The sequence below is a fragment of the Lolium perenne genome, chromosome 2 (genome assembly GCF_019359855.2).
Source record: "Lolium perenne isolate Kyuss_39 chromosome 2, Kyuss_2.0, whole genome shotgun sequence".
Taxonomy (NCBI): domain Eukaryota; kingdom Viridiplantae; phylum Streptophyta; class Magnoliopsida; order Poales; family Poaceae; genus Lolium; species Lolium perenne.
Window position 1 is genome coordinate 227,039,565 of NC_067245.2, and position 25,710 is coordinate 227,065,274.

Genomic DNA, 25,710 nt, shown 5'->3' on the forward strand with positions numbered 1-25,710 from the left:
CGCATGTGCCGCCGCGTCTCCGGCGGCCGAGGCCGCGGCGGCGGGCCGCGGGCTTCTTGTCCATCCCGTTGCGCCTGCCATAGGAGAGGTGGAGGGGACGCTGTAGTTGATTGGGGGTGGAGGGAGGAGACTGCGACGCGAGGGAGAGAGAGGCTAGGAGGGGCACCTGCGGACGAGCGATGTGGGTCGACCGGAAGAAAGGAGCGGCGGCGTCGTCGTCCTCCACCTGAAGCTCCGATGGCTGGGCTTAGGAAACCCTAGGAGGGTGAGGTTGTCCTACCGCCTCTGCTCTATGGAATTGTAGAAGATCTGGTGCTCTGTTGTCCACCCGTCCCTCCCTCTCTCTACATCCGACCATGGCCAAGGAGAGGATGCTCCTGCCCTATACCCGGCGACGAAGGAGCCTCCACCGCGCACCGCTCGACCTCGTCTTCTCCACAGGCGTTGTGCAGGAAATGAAAGAGAAAAAACCTTGCCCCTGGCGAGCATGCAGAACCACAGGGAACCATCGCTCAACACTGTTTGGTTGAACACCCACACTCAACCACGTATAGCCGCAGTCGCGGACGCCTAGGTCCCACAAGTACGCCACAGACGGTGAAAAGGGGACGTTAGGAATGGACGAACTGGACCATGTGAGCAGTGTCCAGATTCCCATTGGACGACCAGGATCGATAGATCGGAAAAATGGATGAATATCAACACTCCACGTCCCCGGAACGGACGGCCAGGAGATCTGTACACAAACTTTATCGTAGTACCCATTTCGTAATGTAAACCATTTTACTCTATTCGTCCCGTTATATAGGACCTGAGCTTCTTTCTAGATCATCCATTTTACCATTGTAATACAAGATATATCTTACAAAATATATATTATTAAAAAAATGTTATGTTTTCTAATGGTATTGTTTTATGTTACATAATTATATTATATCTGAAAAATTGAGGATCTATAGATAGCGTGTATGCTCTATATAGAAACAAGTACCAATTTTTTTTAGCTTTCTAGAAAAACTTATACTCCTTCCAGTTCAAATTAATTATTAGAAACTAAAATATTTAGACATATTTTAATGTATAGATACATCTATTTTTAGAGAATTATTTTGAATAGGAGAAAGTATTTAAAAAAGTTTATATTTTAAAACAGAGGTTGTATTTACACATTTACACTTAGCATAAACCGGTGACAATATAATCCCCAAAAGAATATGCCCCCTTGGATTCTCCTGCCAACAAGCAAAAAAATCAACTCCTCCAGGCTCCATCTACTCCCCCAACGTGTCACTGTCCTATGGGCCCCCGCCCGATCCAATTTATAGCGCCAGGGCTAGGCGCTCACTTGTATCGTCCCCAATCGCTTCACTTCCCCGTTGACAATCGAAGGTCCAGAAGCAGCGAAGCCTGCCCGCCCCCGGCCATGAAGCTCTGCTGCCTTCTCCTCGTCTCGTTCGCCGCCGCGGTAAGCTGAGCTTGTCCTCTACTAGCTAGGCTTGATCTATTGCACAGCTAGAATCGCCGCGTGATTTTCTGACGCCATGTGCTTGGTCAATCAGGCGTACGCGTCGTCGGAGCGCGCGGTCGAGGTCGTCTCGCGCGGCGTCGGCGGCGGCCGCCTGTCGTCGGACCCGGAGCAGCAGTGCGTGTACACGGTGTACGTGCGGACGGGGTCGATCTGGAAGGGCGGGACGGACTCGGCGATCGGCGTGACGCTGCTGGGCTCGGACGGCACGGGCATCCGGATCGCCGACCTGGAGAAGTGGGGCGGGATGATGGGGGACGGCTACGACTACTTCGAGCGCGGCAACCTCGACATCTTCGGCGGCAGGGGCCCCTGCATGGCCACCGCGCCCTGCTTCGCCAACGTCACCTCCGACGGCGCCGGCGCGCACCACGGCTGGTACTGCAACTACGTCGAGGTCACCGCCACGGGGCCCCACCTGGGGTGCGCGCAGCAGCTCTTCACCGTCGAGCAGTGGCTCGCCACCGACGCCTCGCCCTACCGCCTCTACGCCACCGTCGACACGTGCTCGGGGTCGGGGGACTCCGGCGTCGTCTCCGCGGCTGCCGCCACGGGGGACAAGGCCAGGTCGACCGCTCTGTGATGTCGACCCATGGGCCATGGCCGGCCGCGTGCATTGCGTGGTGTGAAACTGTGGAAGATTTTTATTGCCGTGCGATGATTATTATTATGATGTACAGTACAGTACAGTACAAATGTCATCTGCTGCGTGTACCATGAGTTTTTTTTTTTTTTTTGCCGACGTCCTGATCGTAGTAGCACGAGGAAATAAAGACCATCTCCATCTGGGTACTGGTTTCGTCAATTGTGCTCTGCTGGAACTGTCTCGTGGAGTGGTGCGTGTCGAACTGGGCAGCGACAGAGCGACTTGGTAATACGTCTGCGTCAGTAGGGGTGGCCAACATTGTTTCTCGCAACGTGGACAATGGTGTTTCCATCGTGGAAAATAGTTGGTGGTTTGTGAAAATAAACATGTGAAGTGAGTAGTTTGGGCAATTAGAGCAATAATAGTTGGTCCTTTGTACCATTCTCTCAATAACATAGAGCAGATTACCGCTTTAAGCAGTTGGTTTCTCTCCTAGCCTTAAGTAGCGATCTCAATGGTCCGGTGTAGATACGAGAGTTGGCCATCCGGCTGAGGGTATCACTACCAACCTTCGTAAAGGGAACCGAACTCAGGAACGAGCGACACGTGTAAACGCTGGAGAACCTCCCGCGCGTACGCTGCAACTCAACCAGCGGCTTAATCGCATGCGCGTACAGCGAAGCTCCCGCGCGAGTACGCACCGGTCTGCCCCGCGGCTGAAATTCATTAGCTCGTACCCGCGCGCGGTGGCTCGTACGTACCTAGGCTGCCTGCAGGCCGCTAAATCGTATGGCGTTGAGGTACAATCACGGCTGAAAATTACATGCACGTATACGTATACGTGTACTTCAATACACAAATAACTTCTGTTCAAATTAAAATCTAATTGACGAGTACATTTTTGAAAAAATTCGAGTACAATCACGTGCAACATACGAGTACGATTACATACAAATCTAACTACAGGGGAGGACGAGTACAACACAACATACACCCGAATACAGTAGCTCATAAAGCACGAGTACATTTACATACAGAGCACGAGTACAGGTACACACACGAGCGAGTACAAGTACATTCACGCACACAAGCAGGTACAGTGGCACACACGAGCAGGTACAGTCGTGCACACGAGCAGGTACAGTCACGCACAACCCACGAGTACAGTTGAACACACGAGCGAGTACAAGTACAGTCACACACACGAGCAGGTACAAACGCCTAGCATACGAAAGGTGTACAATGTGAACACGAGCAAGTACATATACAGTAAGTACAAAGGCACACACGAAGCAGTGACAATACAAGGCTGTAAGAAGTACATGCAGTCCCGCACACGGGTGAGTACACTTAGCGAGTAAAGGGAAAAATTGCACCAAATACTCTAAAAACAGAAGTACTTATCAGTTGAAACACGAGTACAGTTAGGTACACACCACAGGTACAATCATAATATTATTGGAAGTACGAAAAAAATATATCTCGAAACCTATCAACATGGGATCTAGTTTTGAAGATCTCGACGCGAGGATCTCAAAAGTGAAAACGGTTCTCAATTTGGACTTACGGTTCTCAAGATATTTCATTTTGAAAAAAACGAATCTAAAAGAAAAAGAGAAAAACTGACACAATCCAGTCTTCTCTCTCATCCCTCATCCCCACCTTGCTTCCCCTTGCGACACGTGGTGAGCAGGGAGACCACTTCCCATGAATTTTCTGGCATCACAGCGCGCCACTTATCGCGTGCGGAACGAGTTGCGTTCCCTTCGCAACGGTCGGCCTTTTTTTAACGATCTCGTCCGGCTGATGGCTCGTCAGTAGGCCCACTAGGCGAGATGGAGGGATCATTATGTTCCTGTGGTGGCCTTATACTGGCCTTGGCCATCCTAGGCTGATCAAGCTTTTCGCCCACTTGATCCTCCATGGGCCTTCTTCTGTTGTTGGGACTTGATACCTCTTCATATAAAATAGAAGAATACCTTAGCAACATCAGATAAGTACTGGCTAAATCTATTTTTTTGCAATAATAATGATGTTTTTTCTACAGTACTCTGTAAAATATTATCTTATCATAGTAGGAACTTTGTTGCATTCAAGTAGGAAAGAGTGAACATCCTACGTAGACCTCCTGATTCTCATTCAAAGGTTAAAGAGTATGATTGACGATGAGGCTTGACCATAGAACAAAATAACCACTAATTGTGGTTAGTACATCGGATAGTTGGCTTCACTCAGACATGCTGAAAAATATATCATCTATTGTTTTTATAGTGGTTCTGATAAGTAAATGATGCCATGAACTGAGCAATATAATATGGAACTACCGCCAACATCAGACACATGATTAAAATCTTATTAGTCAGAGAGCCATATAGAAGGAAGATGAGGAAGAACCTAAGTATTCAGTTCACTCTTTGGCTAAACTTTGTATCATCCAAGTCCATAGTTCTGTTAAATTGGGAACACAATAATACTTACTTTCATTTGAAACTGGAGGATGCAACAACATGATAGATGTATCCAGTTAACTGAATCACACAAACATATAATTCTGCACCATGAATATGTTTCAATGTGAGCAAGTACGGTAGTCATGGAGTTCTTGGCATCAGGGAAGCAAAATACCACGTAGAATAGAAATTCGCTCTTCTTGGACTACAACTTGGCGAGGCGCATAAGGGCTCTCTCCGGCGACCAACTATAGGAGGTTGCATGCTCTCCGGCAACCACGCAACATTGATGCCCGAGTGACATCACAATTCGTTGGGGCAAAGGTCCTTCATGTACCTTTCTTCTCTTGGGTGTGAGGCATTTTTCGATGTGTGTAGAGGTATGAGGGGAATTTATAGAATGATGGGATGCTACGAAGAGCTCTCTAGAACAAATGACCAGGGAAGAGGAAGATCAAAAGATAGCTTCTTCATCTCGGATTTGTTCCTACCAAATGAAGGAGTAACTAATAGAGCAACGGAATTACCATAGTATGGAAAACACACGGAAATTAATGGAGTATAGCACCATAAAAGGCCAACAGCCTTGGCCTTAGCTCCCTAAAAAATAATAGATGGCTGCTTTAGTAACAGTACGCTCCAAAGCAGAAAAATAGGGAGAACAAAGGACTTGACTGGACCCATGGATGCGGTGACGTGCAAGCATGTGTATATAGTAGTTGGGATTGAGTTAATTAAACATGGATCGGACGGTCAGGATCAAGACGGAGATTAAAATTGAACGGCTACAAATATGTGATGATGTTGATAGGCTGCATGTTAAGATTTAAATGACTCTTTAGTGGGGTTTTGCTTTATAAGAGATATAGATAGCCTTCTTCCCCAATGGAGAAGGTTGCTCGTTCATCCAAGAAGCAACCCTAATAGCCGAGCCACCAAAATCACTTGTTCTCCTCCCTCCACCCAAAGCTCTTGATCTTTGGAGAATCGAAGGAGAAGACCTCGATCTACATCTTCATCAAAGTGATTTGCATTTCTCCCTCATTCACTTGAGGACTCTTTTAGCTAGTGTTTCCTTTGGAAACCCTAATTGTTGTTTACTCCACTGATAACTGATGACCCACAAGTATAGGGGATCGCAACAGTCTTCGAGGGAAGTAAAACCCAAATTTATTGATTCGACACAAGGGGAGGTAAAGAATATTTATAAGCCTTAACAACTGAGTTGTCAATTCAACTGCACCTGGAAAAGCACTAGCAATAGGGGTGATGTGAAAGCAGCAGTAATATGAGAGCAATAGTAACAGTAACACAACAGCAGTAGCAATAACACAGAGGCGATGGCACCAGAAAATAGTTGATACTACTTCCAATGACATATAGAACGAGTATATGATGATGAAAGATGGACCGGGGTTCCCAGCGATCTACACTAGTGGTAACTCTCCAATAACAAGTGACAAGTGTTGGATGAACAAATTACAGTTGGGCAATTGATAGGATTGAAATAGCATTAAGACAGAACATCAAGATTATTAATCATGTAGGCATGTTTTCCATATATAGTCATACGTGCTCGCAATGAGAAACTTGCATAACATCTTTTGTCCTACCAGCCGGTGGTAGCCGGGCCTCAAGGGAATCTACTGGCTATTAAGGTACTCCTTTTAATAGAGCACCGGAGCAAAGCATTAACACTTGGTGAAAACATGTGATCCTCATATCACAGCCTTCCCCTCCGGTTGTCCCAATTTCTGTCACTTTGGGGCCTCGGGTTCCGGACAGCAATATGTGCAAACAACTTGTAGATACAATCTAAGCAATACATATAGAGCTTAAATCTAAGATCATGCCACTCGGGCCCTAGTGACAAGCATTAAGCATAACAAGATTGCAGCAACAATAACTTCACAAACTTTATAGATAGACTAATCATAATATATCATCCATCGGATCCCAACAAACACAACATCGATTACATCAGATGGATCTCAATCATGTAATGCAGCTCATGAGATCATTGTATTGAAGTACATGGGATAGAGAGTACCAACTAGCTACTGCTAGAACCCGTAGTCCATGGGGGAACTACTCACGGAGCATGATGGAGGCGGTGGCGTCGATGGAGATGGCTTCCTGGGGCACTTCCCCATCCCGGCGGCGTGCCGGAACAGAGATTCTATCCCCCGAATTGGAGTTTCGCGATGGCGGCGGCGCCCCTGGAGTCTTTCTGGAGTTTCGTCAATTCGTATCGCGTTTTTAGGTCGAAAGGGGTCTTATAGGCGAAGAGGCGGCGCAAGGAGGCGCCTGGGGCCCCCTCACCATAGGCTGGCGCGGCCAGGGGGCCACCCGCGCCGGCTTATGGTGTGGGCCCCCTGCTGCCCGCCTCCGACTCTCCTTCGGTGTTCTGGAATCTTCCGGGAAAAATAAGATACTGGGTCTTTGTTTCGTCGAATTCCGAGAATATTGCCCGAACAGCCTTTCTGGAACCAAAAACAACAGAAAACAGGAACTGGCACTTCGGCATCTTGTTAATAGGTTAGTTCCGGAAAACGCATAAAAATATTATAAAGTGTGAGCAACACATGTAGGTATTGTCATAAAACAAGCATTGAACATCAGAAATTATAGATACGTTGGAGACGTATCAGCATCCCCAAGCTTAGTTCCTACTCGCCCTCGAGTAGGTAAACGATAAAAAGAATAATTTCTGTAGTGACATGCTACTTACATAATCTTGATCATAATATTGTAAAGCATATGAGATGAATGCAGTGACTCAAGGCAACGATCTATAGTTGCTAACAAATAGATAACATATAGCAAAACTTTTCATGAATAGTACTTTCAAGACAAGCATCAAAATTCTTGCATAAGAGTTAACTCATAAAGCAATAAATTCAAAGTAAAGGCATTGAAGCAACACAAAGGAAGATATAAGTTTCAGCAGTTGCTTTCAACTTTCAACATGCATATATATCTCATGGATAATTGTCAACACAAAGTAATATGATGAATGCAAATAAGCAAGTATGTAAGAATCAATGCACAGTTGACACAAGTGTTTGCTTCTAAGATGGAAGGAAGTAGGTAAACTGACTCAACATAAAGTAAAAGAAAGGCCCTTCGCAGAGGGAAGCAGTGATTAAATCATGTGCTAGAGCTTTTCAAGTTTTGAAATCATATAGAGAGCATAAAAGTAAAGTTTTGAGAGGTGTTTGTTGTTGTCAACGAATGGTAGTGGGCACTCTAACCCCCTCATCAAACAGACTTTCAAAGAGCGGCTCCCATGAAGGACGTTATCTCTACCAGCAAGGTAGATCATCCCTCTTCTCTTTTGTTTACACATGTACTTTAGTTTAGTTTATTTATTTTTGGGTGACACTCCTTCCAACCTTTTGCTTTCACAAGCCATGGCTAACCGAATCCTCGGGTGCCTTCCAATCATTCACATACCATGAAGGAGTGTCTATTTATTTTAGTTTTATTTAGAGATGACACTCCTCCCAACCTTTGCTTTCTCAAGCCATGGCTAACCGAATCCTCGGGTGCGTTCCAACATTTCACATACCATGGAGGAGTGTCTATTTGCAAAATTAAGTTGCTTACTGATAAATCAGGGCAAAACATGTGAAGAGAATTATTAATGAAAGTTAATTAATTGGGGCTGGGAACCCTATTGCCAGCTCTTTTTGCAAAATTATTGGATAAGCGGATGAAGCCACTAGTCCATTGGTGAGAGTCTGCCCAACAAGATTGAAAGATAAAACACCACATACTTCCTCATGAGCTATAAAACATTGACACAAATAAGAGATGATAAATTTTGAATTGTTTAAAGGTAGCACATGAAGTATTTACTTGAAATGGCAGAAAAATACCATGTAGTAGGTAGGTATGGTGGACACAAATGGCATAGTTTTTGGCTCAAGGATTTGGATGCACGAGAAGTATTCCCTCTCAGTACAAGGCTTTGGCTAGAAGGTTATTTGAAGCAAACACAAGTATGAACCGGTACAGCAAAACTCACATAAGAACATATTGCAAGCATTATAATACTCTACACTGTTTTCCTTGTTCCTCAAACACTTTTACCAGAAAATATCTAGACCTTAGAGAGACCAATCATGCAAACCAATTTCAACAAGCTCTACGGTAGTTCTCCGCTAATAGGTTTAAACTACATGGTGCAAGAGCTTAAACTTGATCTACTTGAGAGCTCAAAACATTGCCAAGTGTCAAATTATTCAAGACAATATGAGGCGTTTTCTGTTTCCAACCAAATAACAATAAGTGCAATAGCTTCCAACTTTTGTCATGAACATTAAAAGTAAAATGAAGAACACCAGTGTTCATATGAAAAAGCGGAGCGTGTCTCTCTCCCACACAAGTAATGCTAGGATCCGAAATTATTCAAACAAAAACAAAAATAAAAGCACACAGACGCTCCAAGTAAAGCACATAAGATGTGACCGAATAAAAATATAGTTTCAATAGAAGAAACCTGATAAATTGTTGATGAAGAAGGGGATGCCTTGGGCATCCCCAAGCTTAGACGCTTGAGTCTTCTTGAAATATGCAGGGATGAACCACGGGGGCATCCCCAAGCTTAGATTTTTCACTCTTCTTGATCATATATCATCCTCCTCTATTGACCCTTGAAAACTTCCTTCACACCAAACTTCTCATAAACTTCATTAGAGGGGTTAGTACTCAAAAAAAACTTTAATCCACTTTAGTCCTGTAGTGACACATTGCAAGAACTCAATAAAACATTAGCTACAGCTCTCCATGTCTAGAAAGCCTTGCTTAAAGTCCACAAGAGACAATGCAAAAAACAGAGACAGAATCTGTCAAAACAGAACAGCCAGTAAATACGAATTTTTTAGAGGTACTTCCGTTGCTCAAATCTGTGGCACCCCCGGGATCAGGGTTAGACAAATACCAGATCTTCGTCTGACATAAGCCTAACCTAGAGCTCGAAAGACTACAGTGAGAGAATCGGTAACACAACAGTGACTCTACGACTCAAAAAGTAATACAAGCTCATAACTGAGCGAAGAACCAAAGCATTACAAGCAGAGGTCACTGACCTGATATACATCAATCAACGGAAGCGAAGTTATGCTATTAGACATAGCAAGATAGCAAAAGACCTAAGAGGCCAGGAGCATAACGGCGACGTCCCAGCCCATAGATTCCAGGCTGCCACCTGGGAACCCCAAGCTACTCGTCGATGTCGACTAGAAACCACCATCTGTTGGAGCGACATCTTCTGAAACAAAAGCATGCAAAGCTGAGTACAGGGACTCAGCAAGACTTAGTACAACCTTTTAGCAAAGCGGGTATGCGGGCTTTCTGTGGGGCTTCTTTTGCGTAAAGCCAATTTTCCTTTGTAAGACAAGAGAGAGAAGAAGCTCGACTACTCAGAAACCTTTAAAAGGGGATAAGAGATCGATATCTCTATCTCTATTGATCATCATATTGTATCCACCAATCTTCATCATCTCGAACCACTATCCTCGGATCACCCCCTCAACACCCGGAGAAGGTATCCGTAACACACATTGATTGTCAAGTTTTACGATTAGGTTCATGTTCTCTATGATCTCCACGTCCGTTCCCAAGTCGTCCGTAACCGTGGACACGGCTTTTCGAAAAGATTCATAACCCTGTAGGGGTGCACAACTTTACCCACACGTACCAGCCGACTCTTAATGTCAGATCATAAGCTCTCTTCCATGGAAAGCCGGCAGAGGGTGGCTGACCACGACCTTTACCTTGTTGTCGCCGAGACCATGAGTCACGCGCTAAGGATTGTTCCGCCGTAACGGGTCAAGTCCCGAAGTCGGTCCTTAACGATGTGAGGCGAGGTGGGTTTCACCAGGGACTCTAACCCAAGCCACCTCGGCCACGCTTACCTACCTGTATGCCATGCACCTTTTCACAAACGTTTTCGATGCATATGTCCAGATAACACGCAAACTATGTGACTCATGGAATCTACTAGGCAAGTTAGTGAGTCGAGAGGGTACCATAATAGGGCCTCGTGTGGTTGTACGCTCGGTCTTGGTTCAAGAGGCGAGAACTCGGTTTCTAGGATCGGCAGAAACGAAACAACTCACCACATCCCATGTGGCCTCTCGTCTGAGCCTTTAATCATGTTTAACAACATCTCTATACTTACCACGTCAACCTGTCATGCTAGTTTCACTTCATTGTATGGCTCCAGTCCGAAGACCGGAGTTGCAGCGTAACAAACAAAGCATGGCTAAGCATAAAGATATAAAGGCTCTAGCGATGCACACATGCCAAACCTAGTTACGCTAGGAGCAGTGGATCAGGGTATTTGAGGCTACAACGATGGAACATGCAATAGATAGGGTAACTCTACCTATCGATAAAAGACAGTTGAATCGTATGCAATATGTAGGAACCAGAAGTAAAAACATTTCAAAAACATGTATGAACCAGGCTAGGGCTTGCCTTTGTCCCTGACAAACTGAAGTGGATCTTCGAAGATCCCATGCTTGAATTGTTCGTCGGTGGAGAAATAGGGACCTTCGGTGCTGTCGATCTTCATCGGCTCGGACTCGTGCTCTATCGATCGCGAAGAAGCAAACACCGGAAAGGTAGAACAACAATCAACACATGGCATGATGCAATGCACATATAAGTATGATGACATGACATGTTAATTAGGTACTGAAACTAACGCTAAGACATGTTCATCAATTTAAATGGGGCTGAATGCATAAAATACCGCAATTCGATAACCCCATAAAGTGGCATTATATTGTTCTAACATAAGTGTTAATTGAAGTTGTTCAAGTATGCATGGTTTTTGTGCCAAAATGTAGATCTTATTTTTCTTAAGATTTTGATATATTACACATAATTTTATGATGTAAAAATGAATTAGTTATAAATTTTACAAGTGCCGGTATTTTCTGAAAACGGAAAACAATGCGAAATTAGTTGGTTAAACTTTCTGAAGTGTTTTCTCTTACTGTGTTAGGATGTATGGCGGAAACTACTTTGCTCTTTCGTTAAACTGGACTTTTCTGTAGCTCTACTACGAATAAAATCTGAACATTGGCATGTAACTACTGAACGACTGCTAGTAGTGCGAGCACTAATAGGTTTCTGCTGATTGCTGAATTCGAATTGCGGTGTCTCAGATTGTATTTGCATGAAAGGTAAAGTGAGTTTCGGTAGAGACAAATATGCAAGTACTGAACGTACCCACAACCACAAGTATTCTGATTAGTGCTCTGCTAGCAGGAATAGGAGAGTTCAACATAAAAACCAGTCCATAAACGTGTGCCTACAAGGACTACTCTGGCCGACCATGGACTTGGCGATTGAGCGCAAACAGGGATGCAGTATGGCGCGCGTTGGATGCGCCTCATCAAGGCGGACCTAATAGCAGCGGCGCTGCCAGCTTTTGTTCACCTGAACATGGCCGGCGACGACCTACCACGGTGGAGCACGGCGGCGTACGGTGCGGGGCCAAACCAGAGGAGGAGGGAGTCCGAGGAGAAGTCCTTGAGGACCAGCGGCTCACCAGGAACGCGAAGGAGGGCTCAGCGAGGCCGGGCGAGGCCTGCAGGCGCCGCGGCGGCCGTCGGCATCCTCGCCGGCCGCGGGGAAGACGAGGTTGTGGCGGCCGATTTGGGCCTCCCCTCGTCGATTCCTTCGACGGGGAGGAGCAGCAGGAGGAGGCTGAGCCGTTGGTGGTCGCGGTTGGGCGCGGGGCTGGCCGGAACGGCGGCGCGAAGCGACGTCTGCCGGCGGCCAGGGTTTGGCTCGGCGCGCTCGCAGAGAGAAGAGGAGAGAGCCAGGGAAAGGGAGAGGATAGGGGCGAGGTGAGGGGGGAGAGGCTCCAGGACGTCTCGTCGTCCACGAGGGCGTCGAGCAGGAGGTGGCCGGCGCAGGGCGCTCGGGCGCGGCCACGCAGGTGCCTGCCTGGGCACCAGGAAGAAGACAACGCCCACGTTTTTCAAATACCCCCCTGGCTTTGCAGATTTTCTGGAAAACTTCAAAACGGGGACAAAACCAATTGTATTTTGCTATTTGGCAACCTTTTGAAGATCTGAAATAACTCAAAAACTTTAGGGAAAATATTTAGTGGCCTGCCCAATAATATTTGAGGATCCACATGTTTAAGTTTTCGAAGTTTGAAACATTTTGGGGAAATTTAAACAGAGGGAAGTTTGCATACATTTTTGGTTTCCACTTTATTAAAAGTGTGAATTTTCTTAATGCAATTTACATGATGCTCATGAATGCACAAACAAATCCTAATTAGGGTTTAACAAAACAGGGATGTTACAACTCTATCCCCCTTACAAGAATCTCGTCCCCGAGATTCCTAAGGTAGGAAAAGAGACGGTAACAAGGACTACACCGGTCTTCAACGAACTTGTCGATACCATGATGATCTTCTTTGTTGAGGAAGTTGATCCTAGACACCATGAATGAAACGCTTCATTTTCTTCCCTTGAGGTTGTTGCTCAACTACACCTAAAGGAAAGAGGGAATAACACTAGACGGTGGATCTTCACAAGATCGAGTATCTCATGATCAACTCATGGAAGGAGTGCTTAGAAACAACTCTTGAGTTGACAAACATGAAACACGTCAAAGTAACGAAGAAGACGAAAGAAGTTTCAAATTTTGGTAGGCCATTACTCCAAGCTTGAAAAGAAAATGAAGGGACAAGGTAGCGAAGAGTTAAACTGCCTTCGATACCATGACGAGGCACTCTTAGATAGGGTGACTCGTGGAAGCACAAAGAATTATCCAACCATAGCAACTTTGGATTTAAGAATCATAGTCACTTTTCTGGCATGGGTACATGAAACGATTGAAGTGTATTCAAAAGGCTGGGGCCCTAGATGGTGACGATTTCACACAACGTGTGAGTTGATTATAATTTTTTTTGGTACTAACCAACGAAAAGGAAGAGCACTAGCTAGTGAAGTGCCAAGGATCAGCGGGGAGCGAAATTTCTCCGAACAAAGTTGTTGTTAGTGGAGAAATGATTTCGAGGGATTGACCGGGAGACATTTAGCAACTCTGTTTGTAATGTTCTCATTGACGTTCTAGACACCAATTTTAGGCTATTCACGAGCCTTCAATAGGTCATCAAGTGAAGGTCAGACTTCAGAATTGAAAAGACATCATAAGAGCAACTCCTAGAAAAAGTCGCTCAAGATCCTTATGAAGAGTGGTTATTCTTGATGAATCAAGAGATTATGGCAATAAGGCTTCCGACTAATTGTGTTAACCACGACATCAATCTTGCCGGGATTACAAAGAGACCTATGCCATGAATCTTTGAGAACCACTAACCATCATTGCCGCTTGAGATTCAGCTTAGGTTAGGTGTAAATATATTTCAGACTTATCGTGTCCAATTAGAAATTTTCAACAGTTACCACCAAGGTAAAGTCGATAGATTCTCAAGATATGGACCACAATGTCAAGCTCCAAAGGATTGAGCTAGATTGCCATAATACATGTGGTTACAACTGCGATGGCAATTGCGTCCATATGAACTAGCAATGTAACACAAGTGAGTCCTGGAGGGGACATCGTAGAAGATATTGAAGCTCTTAAGCTACTGCTCTTTCTTGAACAAACCGGTCAGTGGCTTAGTGTGCACAAGGAAATTTTCAAGAAAATGGAGGTAACAACCTGCCATCTCAAGAATATTCCGCACATGCATAACTGACTTGCGATGATTCCCGAGAAAAACAAAGGGAACTCGTCTCGGACTCACGGCGACATCTTTCAGCAAATGCACGTGAACCAGAGAAGGTCACTTCAAACATCCAGAACACATACTTCAGGATAACACAAAGATGATTCTCAAAATTTTCCAATATTAGTGCCACTTGTTCAATGTGAACCTCTTTAGACATGGAGGAAATAAGAATGTCATCGATGGGCTCAATAAAAAAAAACTTATCATGATACTCCAATTGAGGAACTCATATTTTGCATGAACGAGGCAGAAATATTGGTCAGACCAAAGGACATGAATGTATACTCAGACGAGACACCATGGGTATAAGCATCATCAAGATAGTCCTTGGAACTGAGTTTGATTTGACGATAACCCAAGCTCAAATCAAATATGGGAAAGATAGCATATCCATAAAGGAGATACTTTTTGACTTCAACACAAACATCACTAGACATCCCTTTATGAAGGAACAGAGTTGGATAGAGCTCTTGTCTTTCAACTCTCCAAGTTGTTGATTAAGCTCAACCAACTAGTTCAGGGTTATCCAACACGGTTCTTGGAGAAGGAGTAGTTCAAAGAACCAGCTTACTCATGAACTCGACAACATACACAGTCATGTAACAACATGGCGATACTTCTAGAAAGACATCCAGCATATCACGAACAACCGGTATATCACTGAATTCAAGAGGGAATTTTGCTTTACAAAGCAAACGATATGGTCTTGAGAGCTTTGGGATGAACCTAACTCTTTGACCGAAGAAGGAGCGCCTGAACAAATAGACTTGGCAACACCATCAAACTTCGCTTACTGATTGGTTAACCAATCATGCTAGGGATGACACAATTGTCCTTGGATTTCAAAGCAATTAGGATTGCTAAAAATCTCTGATGGCCACATCAATACGCAAACCCCAACATTCCCAAGCACAGACAGCTCGGAGGAAGGGTGAGTAAAGATATGTAAGAGCATCACTTCAGCAATAAGGCCATGAGACTCAGCACGACCTCATGATATAAAAGAGGGTGATACTCTAAGGTAGAACATAACAGAAGCTAATGAGGCCTCTTAATCTGCGGACTACAACACTTTGACCAAGTCCTAGAAATGGACAAGGTACTGGAGTTTGTTTCTCCTGACATACCGAAATGGAAGTTCTTGATGAACCACAAGAGTAATATACACTGGAGACACCAATGCACATTTACACTTGGCTGCTAACTAGCAGACAAAGGTCGAAAAGCGACTAAAGAGGAGGAACACAATCAGGAACATAATTCCTGAGAGGTAGATGCACAAGTTAACACTCTTGGGAAACACATGCTGAAAAAGAGAGGTGTAGCAGAGTCACGTACATAGATAAGGGACTCACAAAGAGCACTCTTGTCATGATCCATTTGGTTCAGTGAAAGAACCTCTGCGGTAGCTAGTGGAAGGGAAAGATCTTTATTGCCGCAATTCAACACGACAATAACCACAAGCTTGAAGGCTAGCTTGATTTGAATTTAACCATCCCGATGTAATGTTTGAACATTAACACCAGTGTTCAATGAAATGGATCTTGGGTTAAAGGCTAGCTTCATGTACTAAGATTCGCATACTAGAATCCAGCACAATCGGGGACCTTCGGTTCAAGTCCAAGGGTTAAAACCCGAGAAAGGAGTAACTACTAAATAAGTGACACAGAGGACACTATGATGTAGTCAACAGGGTGTAGCTTCTAGAAGGCATGCAAAGCTTCCAAACTACCCAAGCAAATAAAAAGGAGGCATACAAGGCGAAAGGAAATCTCGAAGCCTAGAACATAATTTTGTGGAACCACAAACTAGAAAGATCATGATGGAAGGAGATCTCTCTATCAAAACAAACAAAACAAAGAGGAAACAAAGAACACGCACGACTCTTGAGAACTCTGCACTAGGTCAACTGGTTTAGAAATGACATGCCTTTGGGGCACCTAAGTTGAAAGACTAGAAGAGATAAGAAAACTTTCAAATCAACACAAGGTAAGGCACCTTAGAAATAGAGCGATACCAGATAAGGAGTAAAAAGAAGCCTAATCAGATTTTCGCAAATAATTTTAGCTTTCAAATAGTTTTCCAGAAACAATAGACTCAACATCGACCAATAGAAAGGGTTTCCTACAGGCAGTCCTGCTCTGATACCAAAACCTGTGGCACCCCCGGGATCAGGGTTAGACAAATACCAGATCTTCGTCTGACATAAGCCTAACCTAGAGCTCGAAAGACTACAGTGAGAGAATCGGTAACACAACAGTGACTCTACGACTCAAAAAGTAATACAAGCTCATAACTGAGCGAAGAACCAAAGCATTACAAGCAGAGGTCACTGACCTGACATACATCAATCAACGGAAGCGAAGTTATGCTATTAGACATAGCAAGATAGCAAAAGACCTAAGAGGCCAGGAGCATAACGGCGACGTCCCAGCCCATAGATTCCAGGCTGCCACCTGGGAACCCCAAGCTACTCGTCGATGTCGACTAGAAACCACCATCTGTTGGAGCGACTTCTTCTGAAACAAAAGCATGCAAAGCTGAGTACAGGGACTTAGCAAGACTTAGTACAACCTTTTAGCAAAGCGGGTATGCGGGCTTTCTGTGGAGCTTCTTTTGCGTAAAGCCAATTTTCCTTTGTAAGACAAGAGAGAGAAGAAGCTCGACTACTCAGAAACCTTTAAAAGGGGATAAGAGATCGATATCTCTATCTCTATTGATCATCATATTGTATCCACCAATCTTCATCATCTCGAACCACTATCCTCGGATCACCCCCTCAACACCCGGAGAAGGTATCCGTAACACACATTGATTGTCAAGTTTTACGATTAGGTTCATGTTCTCTATGATCTCCACGTCCGTTCCCAAGTCATCCGTAACCGTGGACACGACTTTTCGAAAAGATTCATAACCCTGCAGGGGTGCACAACTTTACCCACACGTACCAGCCGACTCTTAATGTCAGATCATAAGCTCTCTTCCATGGAAAGCCGGCAGAGGGTGGCTGACCACGACCTTTACCTTGCTGTCGCCGAGACCATGAGTCACACGCTAAGGATTGTTCCGCCGTAACGGGTCAAGTCCCGAAGTCGGTCCTTAACGATGTGAGGCGAGGTGGGTTTCACCAGGGACTCTAACCCAAGCCACCTCGGCCACGCTTACCTACCTGTATGCCATGCACCTTTTCACAAACGTTTTCGATGCATATGTCCAGATAACACGCAAACTATGTGACTCATGGAATCTACTAGGCAAGTTAGTGAGTCGAGAGGGTACCATAATAGGGCCTCGTGTGGTTGTACGCTCGGTCTTGGTTCAAGAGGCGAGAACTCGGTTCCTTGGATCGGCAGAAACGAAACAACCCACCACATCCCATGTGGCCTCTCGTCTGAGCCTTTAATCATGTTTAACAACATCTCTATACTTACCACGTCAACCTGTCATGCTAGTTTCACTTCATTGTATGGCTCCAGTCCGAAGACCGGAGTTGCAGCGTAACAAACTAAGCATGGCTAAGCATAAAGATATAAAGGCTCTAGCGATGCACACATGCCAAACCTAGTTACGCTAGGAGCAGTGGATCAGGGTATTTGAGGCTACAACGATGGAACATGCAATAGATAGGGTAACTCTACCTATCGATAAAAGACAGTTGAATCGTATGCAATATGTAGGAACCAGAAGTAAAAGCATTTCAAAAACATATATGAACCAGGCTAGGGCTTGCCTTTGTCCCTGACAAACTGAAGTGGATCTTCGAAGATCCCATGCTTGAATTGTTCGTCGGTGGAGAAATAGGGACCTTCGGTGCTGTCGATCTTCATCGGCTCGGACTCGTGCTCTATCGATCGCGAAGAAGCAAACACCGGAAAGGTAGAACAACAATCAACACATGGCATGATGCAATGCACATATAAGTATGATGACATGACATGTTAATTAGGTACTGAAACTAACGCTAAGACATGTTCATCAATTTAAATGGGGCTGAATGCATAAAATACCGCAATTCGATAACCCCATAAAGTGGCATTATATTGTTCTAACGTAAGTGTTAATTGAAGTTGTTCAAGTATGCATGGTTTTTGTGCCAAAATGTAGATCTTATTTTTCTTAAGATTTTGATATATTACACATAATTTTATGATGTAAAAATGAATTAGTTATAAATTTTACAAGTGCCGGTATTTTCTGAAAACGGAAAACAATGCGAAATTAGTTGGTTAAACTTTCTGAAGTGTTTTCTCTTACTGTGTTAGGATGTATGGCGGAAACTACTTTGCTCTTTCGTTAAACTGGACTTTGCTGTAGCTCTACTACGAATAAAATCTGAACATTGGCACGTAACTACTGAACGACTGCTAGTAGTGCGAGCACTAATAGGTTTCTGCTGATTGCTGAATTCGAGTTGCGGTGTCTCAGATTGTATTTGCATGAAAGGTAAAGTGAGTTTCGGTAGAGACAAATATGCAAGTACTGAACGTACCCACAACCACAAGTATTCTGATTAGTGCTCTGCTAGCAGGAATAGGAGAGTTCAACATAAAAACCAGTCCATAAACGTGTGCCTACAAGGACTACTCTGGCCGACCATGGACTTGGCGATTGAGCGCAGACAGGGATGCAGTATGGCGCGCGTTGGATGCGCCTCATCAAGGCGGACCTAATAGCAGCGGCGCTGCCAGCTTTTGTTCACCTGAACATGGCCGGCGACGACCTACCACGGTGGAGCACGGCGGCGTACGGTGCGGGGCCAAACCAGAGGAGGAGGGAGTCCGAGGAGAAGTCCTTGAGGACCAGCGGCTCACCAGGAACGCGAAGGAGGGCTCAGCGAGGCCGGGCGAGGCCTGCAGGCGCCGCGGCGGCCGTCGGCATCCTCGCCGGCCGCGGGGAAGACGAGGTTGTGGCGGCCGATTTGGGCCTCCCCTCGTCGATTCCTTCGACGGGGAGGAGCAGCAGGAGGAGGCTGAGCCGTTGGTGGTCGCGGTTGGGCGCGGGGCTGGCCGGAACGGCGGCGCGAAGCGACGTCTGCCGGCGGCCAGGGTTTGGCTCGGCGCGCTCGCAGAGAGAAGAGGAGAGAGCCAGGGAAAGGGAGAGGATAGGGGCGAGGTGAGGGGGGAGAGGCTCCAGGACGTCTCGTCGTCCACGAGGGCGTCGAGCAGGAGGTGGCCGGCGCAGGGCGCTCGGGCGCGGCCACGCAGGTGCCTGCCTGGGCACCAGGAAGAAGACAACGCCCACGTTTTTCAAATACCCCCCTGGCTTTGCAGATTTTCTGGAAAACTTCAAAACGGGGACAAAACCAATTGTATTTTGCTATTTGGCAACCTTTTGAAGATCTGAAACAACTCAAAAACTTTAGGGAAAATATTTAGTGGCCTGCCCAATAATATTTGAGGATCCACATATTTAAGTTTTCGAAGTTTGAAACATTTTGGGGAAATTTAAACAGAGGGAAGTTTGCATACATTTTGGGTTTCCACTTTATTAAAAGTGTGAATTTTTCTTAATGCAATTTACATGATGCTCATGAATGCACAAACAAATCCTAATTAGGGTTTGACAAAACAGGGATGTTACAAAATCAGAAAAGTCAAAACTAATGAAAGTTGCGTACATATCTAAGGAACACGCACGTAAATTGGCAGATTTTTCTGAGTTACCTACAGAGAGCCCTGCCCAAATTCGTGACAGATAGAAATCTGTTTCTGCGCAGAAATCCAAATCTAGTATCAACCTTCTATTAGAGACTTCACTTGGCACAACATTGCAATAAAATAAAGATAAGGAGAGGTTGGTGCAGTAGTAAAAACTTCCAAGACACAACAAAACAGTAACAAAATAAACACATGGGTTATCTCCCAAGAAGTGCTCTCTTTATAGCCATTAAGATGGGCTCAACAATTTTAATGATGCACTCGCAAGAAATAAGAGTCGAAGCAAAAGAGAGCATCAAAAAGCAAATTCAAAACACATTTAAGTCTAACCCGCTTCCTATGAATAGGAATCTTGTACACAAATAAATTCATGAAGAACAAAGTGACAAGCATAGGAAGATAAAGCAAGAGTAGCCTCAAAATTTTCAGCGTATAGAGAGGTGTTTTAGTACCATGCAAATTTCTACAACCATATTTTCCTCTCTCATAATAATTTTCAGTAGCTTCATGAACAAACTCAACAATATAACTATCACATAAAGCATGTTTTTCATGATCCATAAACACATAATTTTTATCAAGCTCAAAAATAGTGGGGTCAAAACTTTCAACCCCACTTTTATCAATAATATAACAAGATGATTGATCAATCTCAAAAGATATGGGACTCTGATACGTCCAAAACGTATCTACTTTCCCGAACACTTTTGCTATTGTTTTGCCTCTAATTTGTGTGTTTTGGATACAACTAACGTGGACTAACGCTGTTTTCAGCAGAATTGCTCTGGTGTCTTATTTTTGTGCAGAAATTCAACTTTCGGGAAAACCCTCGGAATTTATATCAATGGGCCTATTTTACAAGAATACTTAGGGAGCCAGAAGGTCAAGCCAGGTGGAGGCCCGAGGGCCCCACACACCAGGCCGGCGCGGCCCAGGGGGGGCGCGCCGCCCTAGTGTGTGTCCCCCTCGGCTGGCCTCCGACGCCCTCCTCTGGACTACTTAAGGGGTTCGATCTAAAAACCCGAGACACGAAGTCGAAGTCTATTTTACAAGAATACTTAGGGAGCCAGAAGGTCAAGCCAGGTGGAGGCCCGAGGGCCCCACACACCAGGCCGGCGCGGCCCAGGGGGGGCGCGCCGCCCTAGTGTGTGTCCCCCTCGGCTGGCCTCCGACGCCCTCCTCTGGACTACTTAAGGGGTTCGATCTAAAAACCCGAGACACGAAGTCGAAGTCGCCAGAAACCCTCCAGAACGCCGCCACATCGCGAAACTCCGTCTCGGGGGCCAGAAGTCTCTGTTCTGGCACTCCGCCGGGACGGGGAATTGGAGGAGATCATCGTCATCATCACCACCGACGCCTCTCCATCGACCAAAAATGCTTCTCCCATCCATGTGTGAGTAATTCCCCCGCTGTAGGCTGAAGGGGATGGTAGGGATTGGATGAGATTGGTCATGTAATAGCATAAGATTGTTAGGGCATAGTGCCTAGTGTCCGTAATTGGTACTTTGATGATATTGTTGCAACTTGTTATGCTTAATGCTTGTCACTAGGGCCCGAGTGCCATGATCTCAGATCTGAACATGTTATTATTTCATCATGATATTCATTGTTTTATGATCTTACCTGCAAGTTGTATACACATGTCGCTGTCCGGAACCAAAGGCCCCGAAGTGACAGAAATCGGGACAACCGTAGGGGATGGTAGTGATGTGAGGATCACATGTGTTCACGGAGTGTTAATGCTTTGCTCCGGTACTCTATTAAAAGGAGTACCTTAATATCCAGTAGATTCCCTAGAGGCCCGGCTGCCACCGGCTGGTAGGACAAAAGATGTTGTGCAAGTTTCTCATTGCGAGCACGTACGACTATATATGGAACACATGCCTATGGATTGCTTTGTACTTGGACACCGTTTTATTATTATCTGCAAATGCTCTACTTTGATTGTTACATGAGTTTCTCTCATCCATGCAACGCCCGTCATCCATCCATGTGCCTACAGTATTTTAATCCTGCTGTTTACTATAATCACTACTGCTGTCTGTGTTACTCTGTTCTTTGTTATTTCACTCTCTATCTTGGTATAAAACTGTTACTACTGATAAACTCTTGCGAGCAAGTCTGTTTCCAGGTGCAGCTGAATTGATAACTCCGCTGTTAAGGCTTTCAAGTATTCTTTGTCTCCCCTTGTGTCGAATCAATAAATTGGGTTTTACTACCCGCGAAGACTATTGCGATCCCCTATACTTGTGGGTTATCAGACTCCTAGATAAAGTGAAGACTTCTCCAATCCCATTTTCATTAGTAGTACAATTAATATTATCAAGTAACATAGGACCATCATCTAGAGCTTTATCATAAACATTTGCTACGCAAAACTCTTTAGTACCATGCATTTCGATATCAGGCACAAACAAAGCATTATCATAAGATTTATCAAAGTAGCATGGATTATCATAGATAACAATAGCATAATTATTCTCACAAGTTTTACTCATAGGAAATATTTCAAGAGAATCCACAAGAACATAACATTCAACCTCCTTTGGTAAGCATGGAGGACAATCAAATAGTGTAAGAGATAAAGAGTTACTCTCATAAGGTTGGCATGGGTAGCTAATCCATTCTTCCTCCTTTTGTTCATCACTCTCCTCTTCTTTTTCATCCAATGAGCTTTCAGGTTCATCAATTTCCTCCTCTTTTTCATCCAATGAGCTTTCAGGTTCATCAATTTCTTCTTCCACAGGTTCCTGCAAATTGTGAGTGCATTCTTGTGCATTAATGAGTCTCTCTTTATAATCAATAATATAAGGATTATCACTGTAACTTTCTACGCAAAAATTAAGGATAGAAGAGACATAATCTTTAAGTTCCTTACAAACAACACAAGTTTCATAATTTTTAGCCATGAAGGATTCTACCTCAGAGGCTCCCATAAATAAAGCAAATTGTTCTACTTCTTCGAACCCAAGATGAATATAGTTATTCCAATTATAGTTCTTAATTAAAACTTCTTCATTAAAGCCACATTGGAATTTCAGATGTTTAGTATCCCGTTGAGAGCAACAGTTTATATCATGGCGTTTAAGCAAGATTTTAGCAATTGTATTCAATTTTTCTATCACAGCACTCATGACTTTACCCGTTCTTGATTCTCTATAATTATTATATATTTCAATAAGCTCCAAATAAGTTGTGGGTTCTCCCATAACAACAGTTTTTAATTTTTCGGTTTTTCAAATTTTTATGGATTTTTGGGTATATGAGAAAAGTAAAACAAGACAAAAACAAACTAGAGAAAAGTAAACTAAGCAAAATAATACTAGACAGAAATAAACTAAGCACAAATAAACTAGACAAAAGTAAACTAAGCAAAACAAAACAAAATAAAAACAGAGAGAGAGAGAGGTAGAGTGTACTCCCCAGGTGAACTTATGAGTAGAGCTATGCCTCCCCGGCAACGGCGCCAGAAAATAGTCTTGATGACCCACAAGTATAGGGGATCGCAACAGTCTTCGAGGGAAGTAAAACCCAAATTTATTGATTCGACACAAGGGGAGGTAAATAATACTTATAAGCCATAACAACTGAGTTGTCAATTCAGCTGCACCTGGAAAAGCACTAGTAACAGGGGTGATGTGAAAGCAGCAGTAATATGAGAGCAATAGTAACAGTAACACAGCAGCAGTAGCAATAACACAGAGGCAATGGCACCAGAAAATAGTTGATACTACTTCCAATGACATATAGAACGAGTTTATGATGATGAGAGATGGACCGGGGTTCCCAGCGATCTACACTAGTGGTAACTCTCCAATAACAAGTGACAAGTGTTGGGTGAACAAATTACAGTTGGGCAATTGATAGGATTGAAATAACATTAAGACAGAACATCAAGATTATTAATCATGTAGGCATGTTTTCCATATATAGTCATACGTGCTCGCAATGAGAAACTTGTACAACATCTTTTGTCCTACCAGCCGGTGGCAGCCGGGCCTCTAGGGAATCTACTGGATATTAAGGTACTCCTTTTAATAGAGCACCGGAGCAAAGCATTAACACTCCGTGAAAACATGTGATCCTCATATCTAAGCCTTCCCCTCCAGTTGTCCCAATTTCTGTCACTTTGGGGCCTTTGGTTCCGGACATAGACATGTGCATACAACTTGTAGATACAATCTAAGCAATAAATATAGAGCTTAAATCTAAGATCATGCCACTCGGGCCCTAGTGACAAGCATTAAGCATAACAAGATTGCAACAACAATAACTTCACAAACTTTATAGATAGACTAATCATAATGTATCATCCATTGGATCCCAACAAACACAACACCGATTACATCAGATGGATCTCAATCATGTAAGGCAGCTCATGAGATCATTGTATTGAATTACATGGGATAGAGAGTACCAACTAGCTACTGCTAGAACCCGTAGTCCATGGGGGAACTACTCACGGAGCATGATGGAGGCGGTGGCGTCGATGAAGATGGCTTCCGGAGGCACTTCCCCGTCTCGGTAGGGTGCCGGAACAAAGACTTTTGTCCCCCGAATTGGAGTTTCGCGATGGCGGCGGCGCCCCTGGAGTCTTTCTGGAGTTTCGTCAATTGGTATCGCGTTTTTAGGTCGAAAGGGCTTATATAGGCGAAGAGGCGGCGCAGGAGGGGCAACAGGGTGCCCTCCCCATAGGCCGGCGCGGCCAGGGGCTGGCCCGCGCGGCCCTATGGTGTGGGGGCCCCAGGCCTCCCCTCTGACTTCCCTTCGGTGTCCTCGTCCGTCTCGGTGAATTATGATGTTTGGTCTTCGTTTCATCGAATTCCGAGAATATTGCCCGAACAGCCTTTCTGGAACCAAAAACAGTGAAACAGGAACTGGCACTGTGGCATCTTGTTAATAGGTTAGTTCCGGAAAACGCATAAAAACATTATAAAGTGCAAGCAAAACATGTAAGTATTGTCATAAAACAAGCATGGAACATCAGAAATTATGGATACGTTGGAGATGTATCAGCATCCTCAAGCTTAGTTCCTACTCGTCCTCGAGTAGGTAAACGATAAAAAGAATAATTTCTGTAGTGACATGCTACTTACATAACCTTGATCATACTATTACAAAGCATATGAAATGAATGAAGTGACTCAAGGCAATGATCTATAGTTGCTAACAAATAGATAACATATAGCAAAACTTTTCATGAAGAGTAGTTTCAAGACAAGCATCAAAAGCCTTGCATAAGAGTTAACTCATAAAGCAATAGATTCAAAGTAAAAGCATCGAAGCAACACAAAGGAAGATATAAGTTTCAGCAATTGCTTTCAACATTCAACATGCATATCTCATGGATAATTGTCAACACAAAGTAATATGATGAATGCAAATATGCAAGTATGTAAGAATCAATGCACAGTTGACACAAGTGTTTGCTTCTAAGGTGGAAGGAAGTAGGTAAATTGACTCAACATAAAGTAAAAGAAAGACCCTTCGCAGAGGGAAGCAGGGATTAAATCATGTGCTAGAGCTTTTCAAGTTTTGAAATCATATAGAGAGCATAAAAGTAAAGTTTTGAGAGGTGTTTGTTGTTGTCAACGAATGGTAATGGGCACTCTAACCCCCTTGCCAGACAAACCTTCAAAGAGCGGCTCCCATGATGTTTTCATTTTTGGGTGACACTCCTTCCAACCTTTGCTTTCACAAACCATGGCTAATCGAATCCT

The 25,710-nt window shown here is 44.3% G+C and overlaps 1 protein-coding gene across 1 annotated transcript; it reads left to right on the forward strand.

Annotated features, from left to right (window-relative positions):
* Positions 1-1,313: 1,313 nt before the first annotated feature.
* LOC127335090 (PLAT domain-containing protein 3) lies at positions 1,314-2,330 on the forward strand. Its single transcript, XM_051361680.2, has 2 exons — positions 1,314-1,465; positions 1,560-2,330. The coding sequence occupies exons 1-2, from the start codon at positions 1,424-1,426 to the stop codon at positions 2,106-2,108; spliced, it is 591 nt and encodes a 196-aa protein (XP_051217640.1). The 5' UTR covers positions 1,314-1,423; the 3' UTR covers positions 2,109-2,330.
* Positions 2,331-25,710: the final 23,380 nt, after the last annotated feature.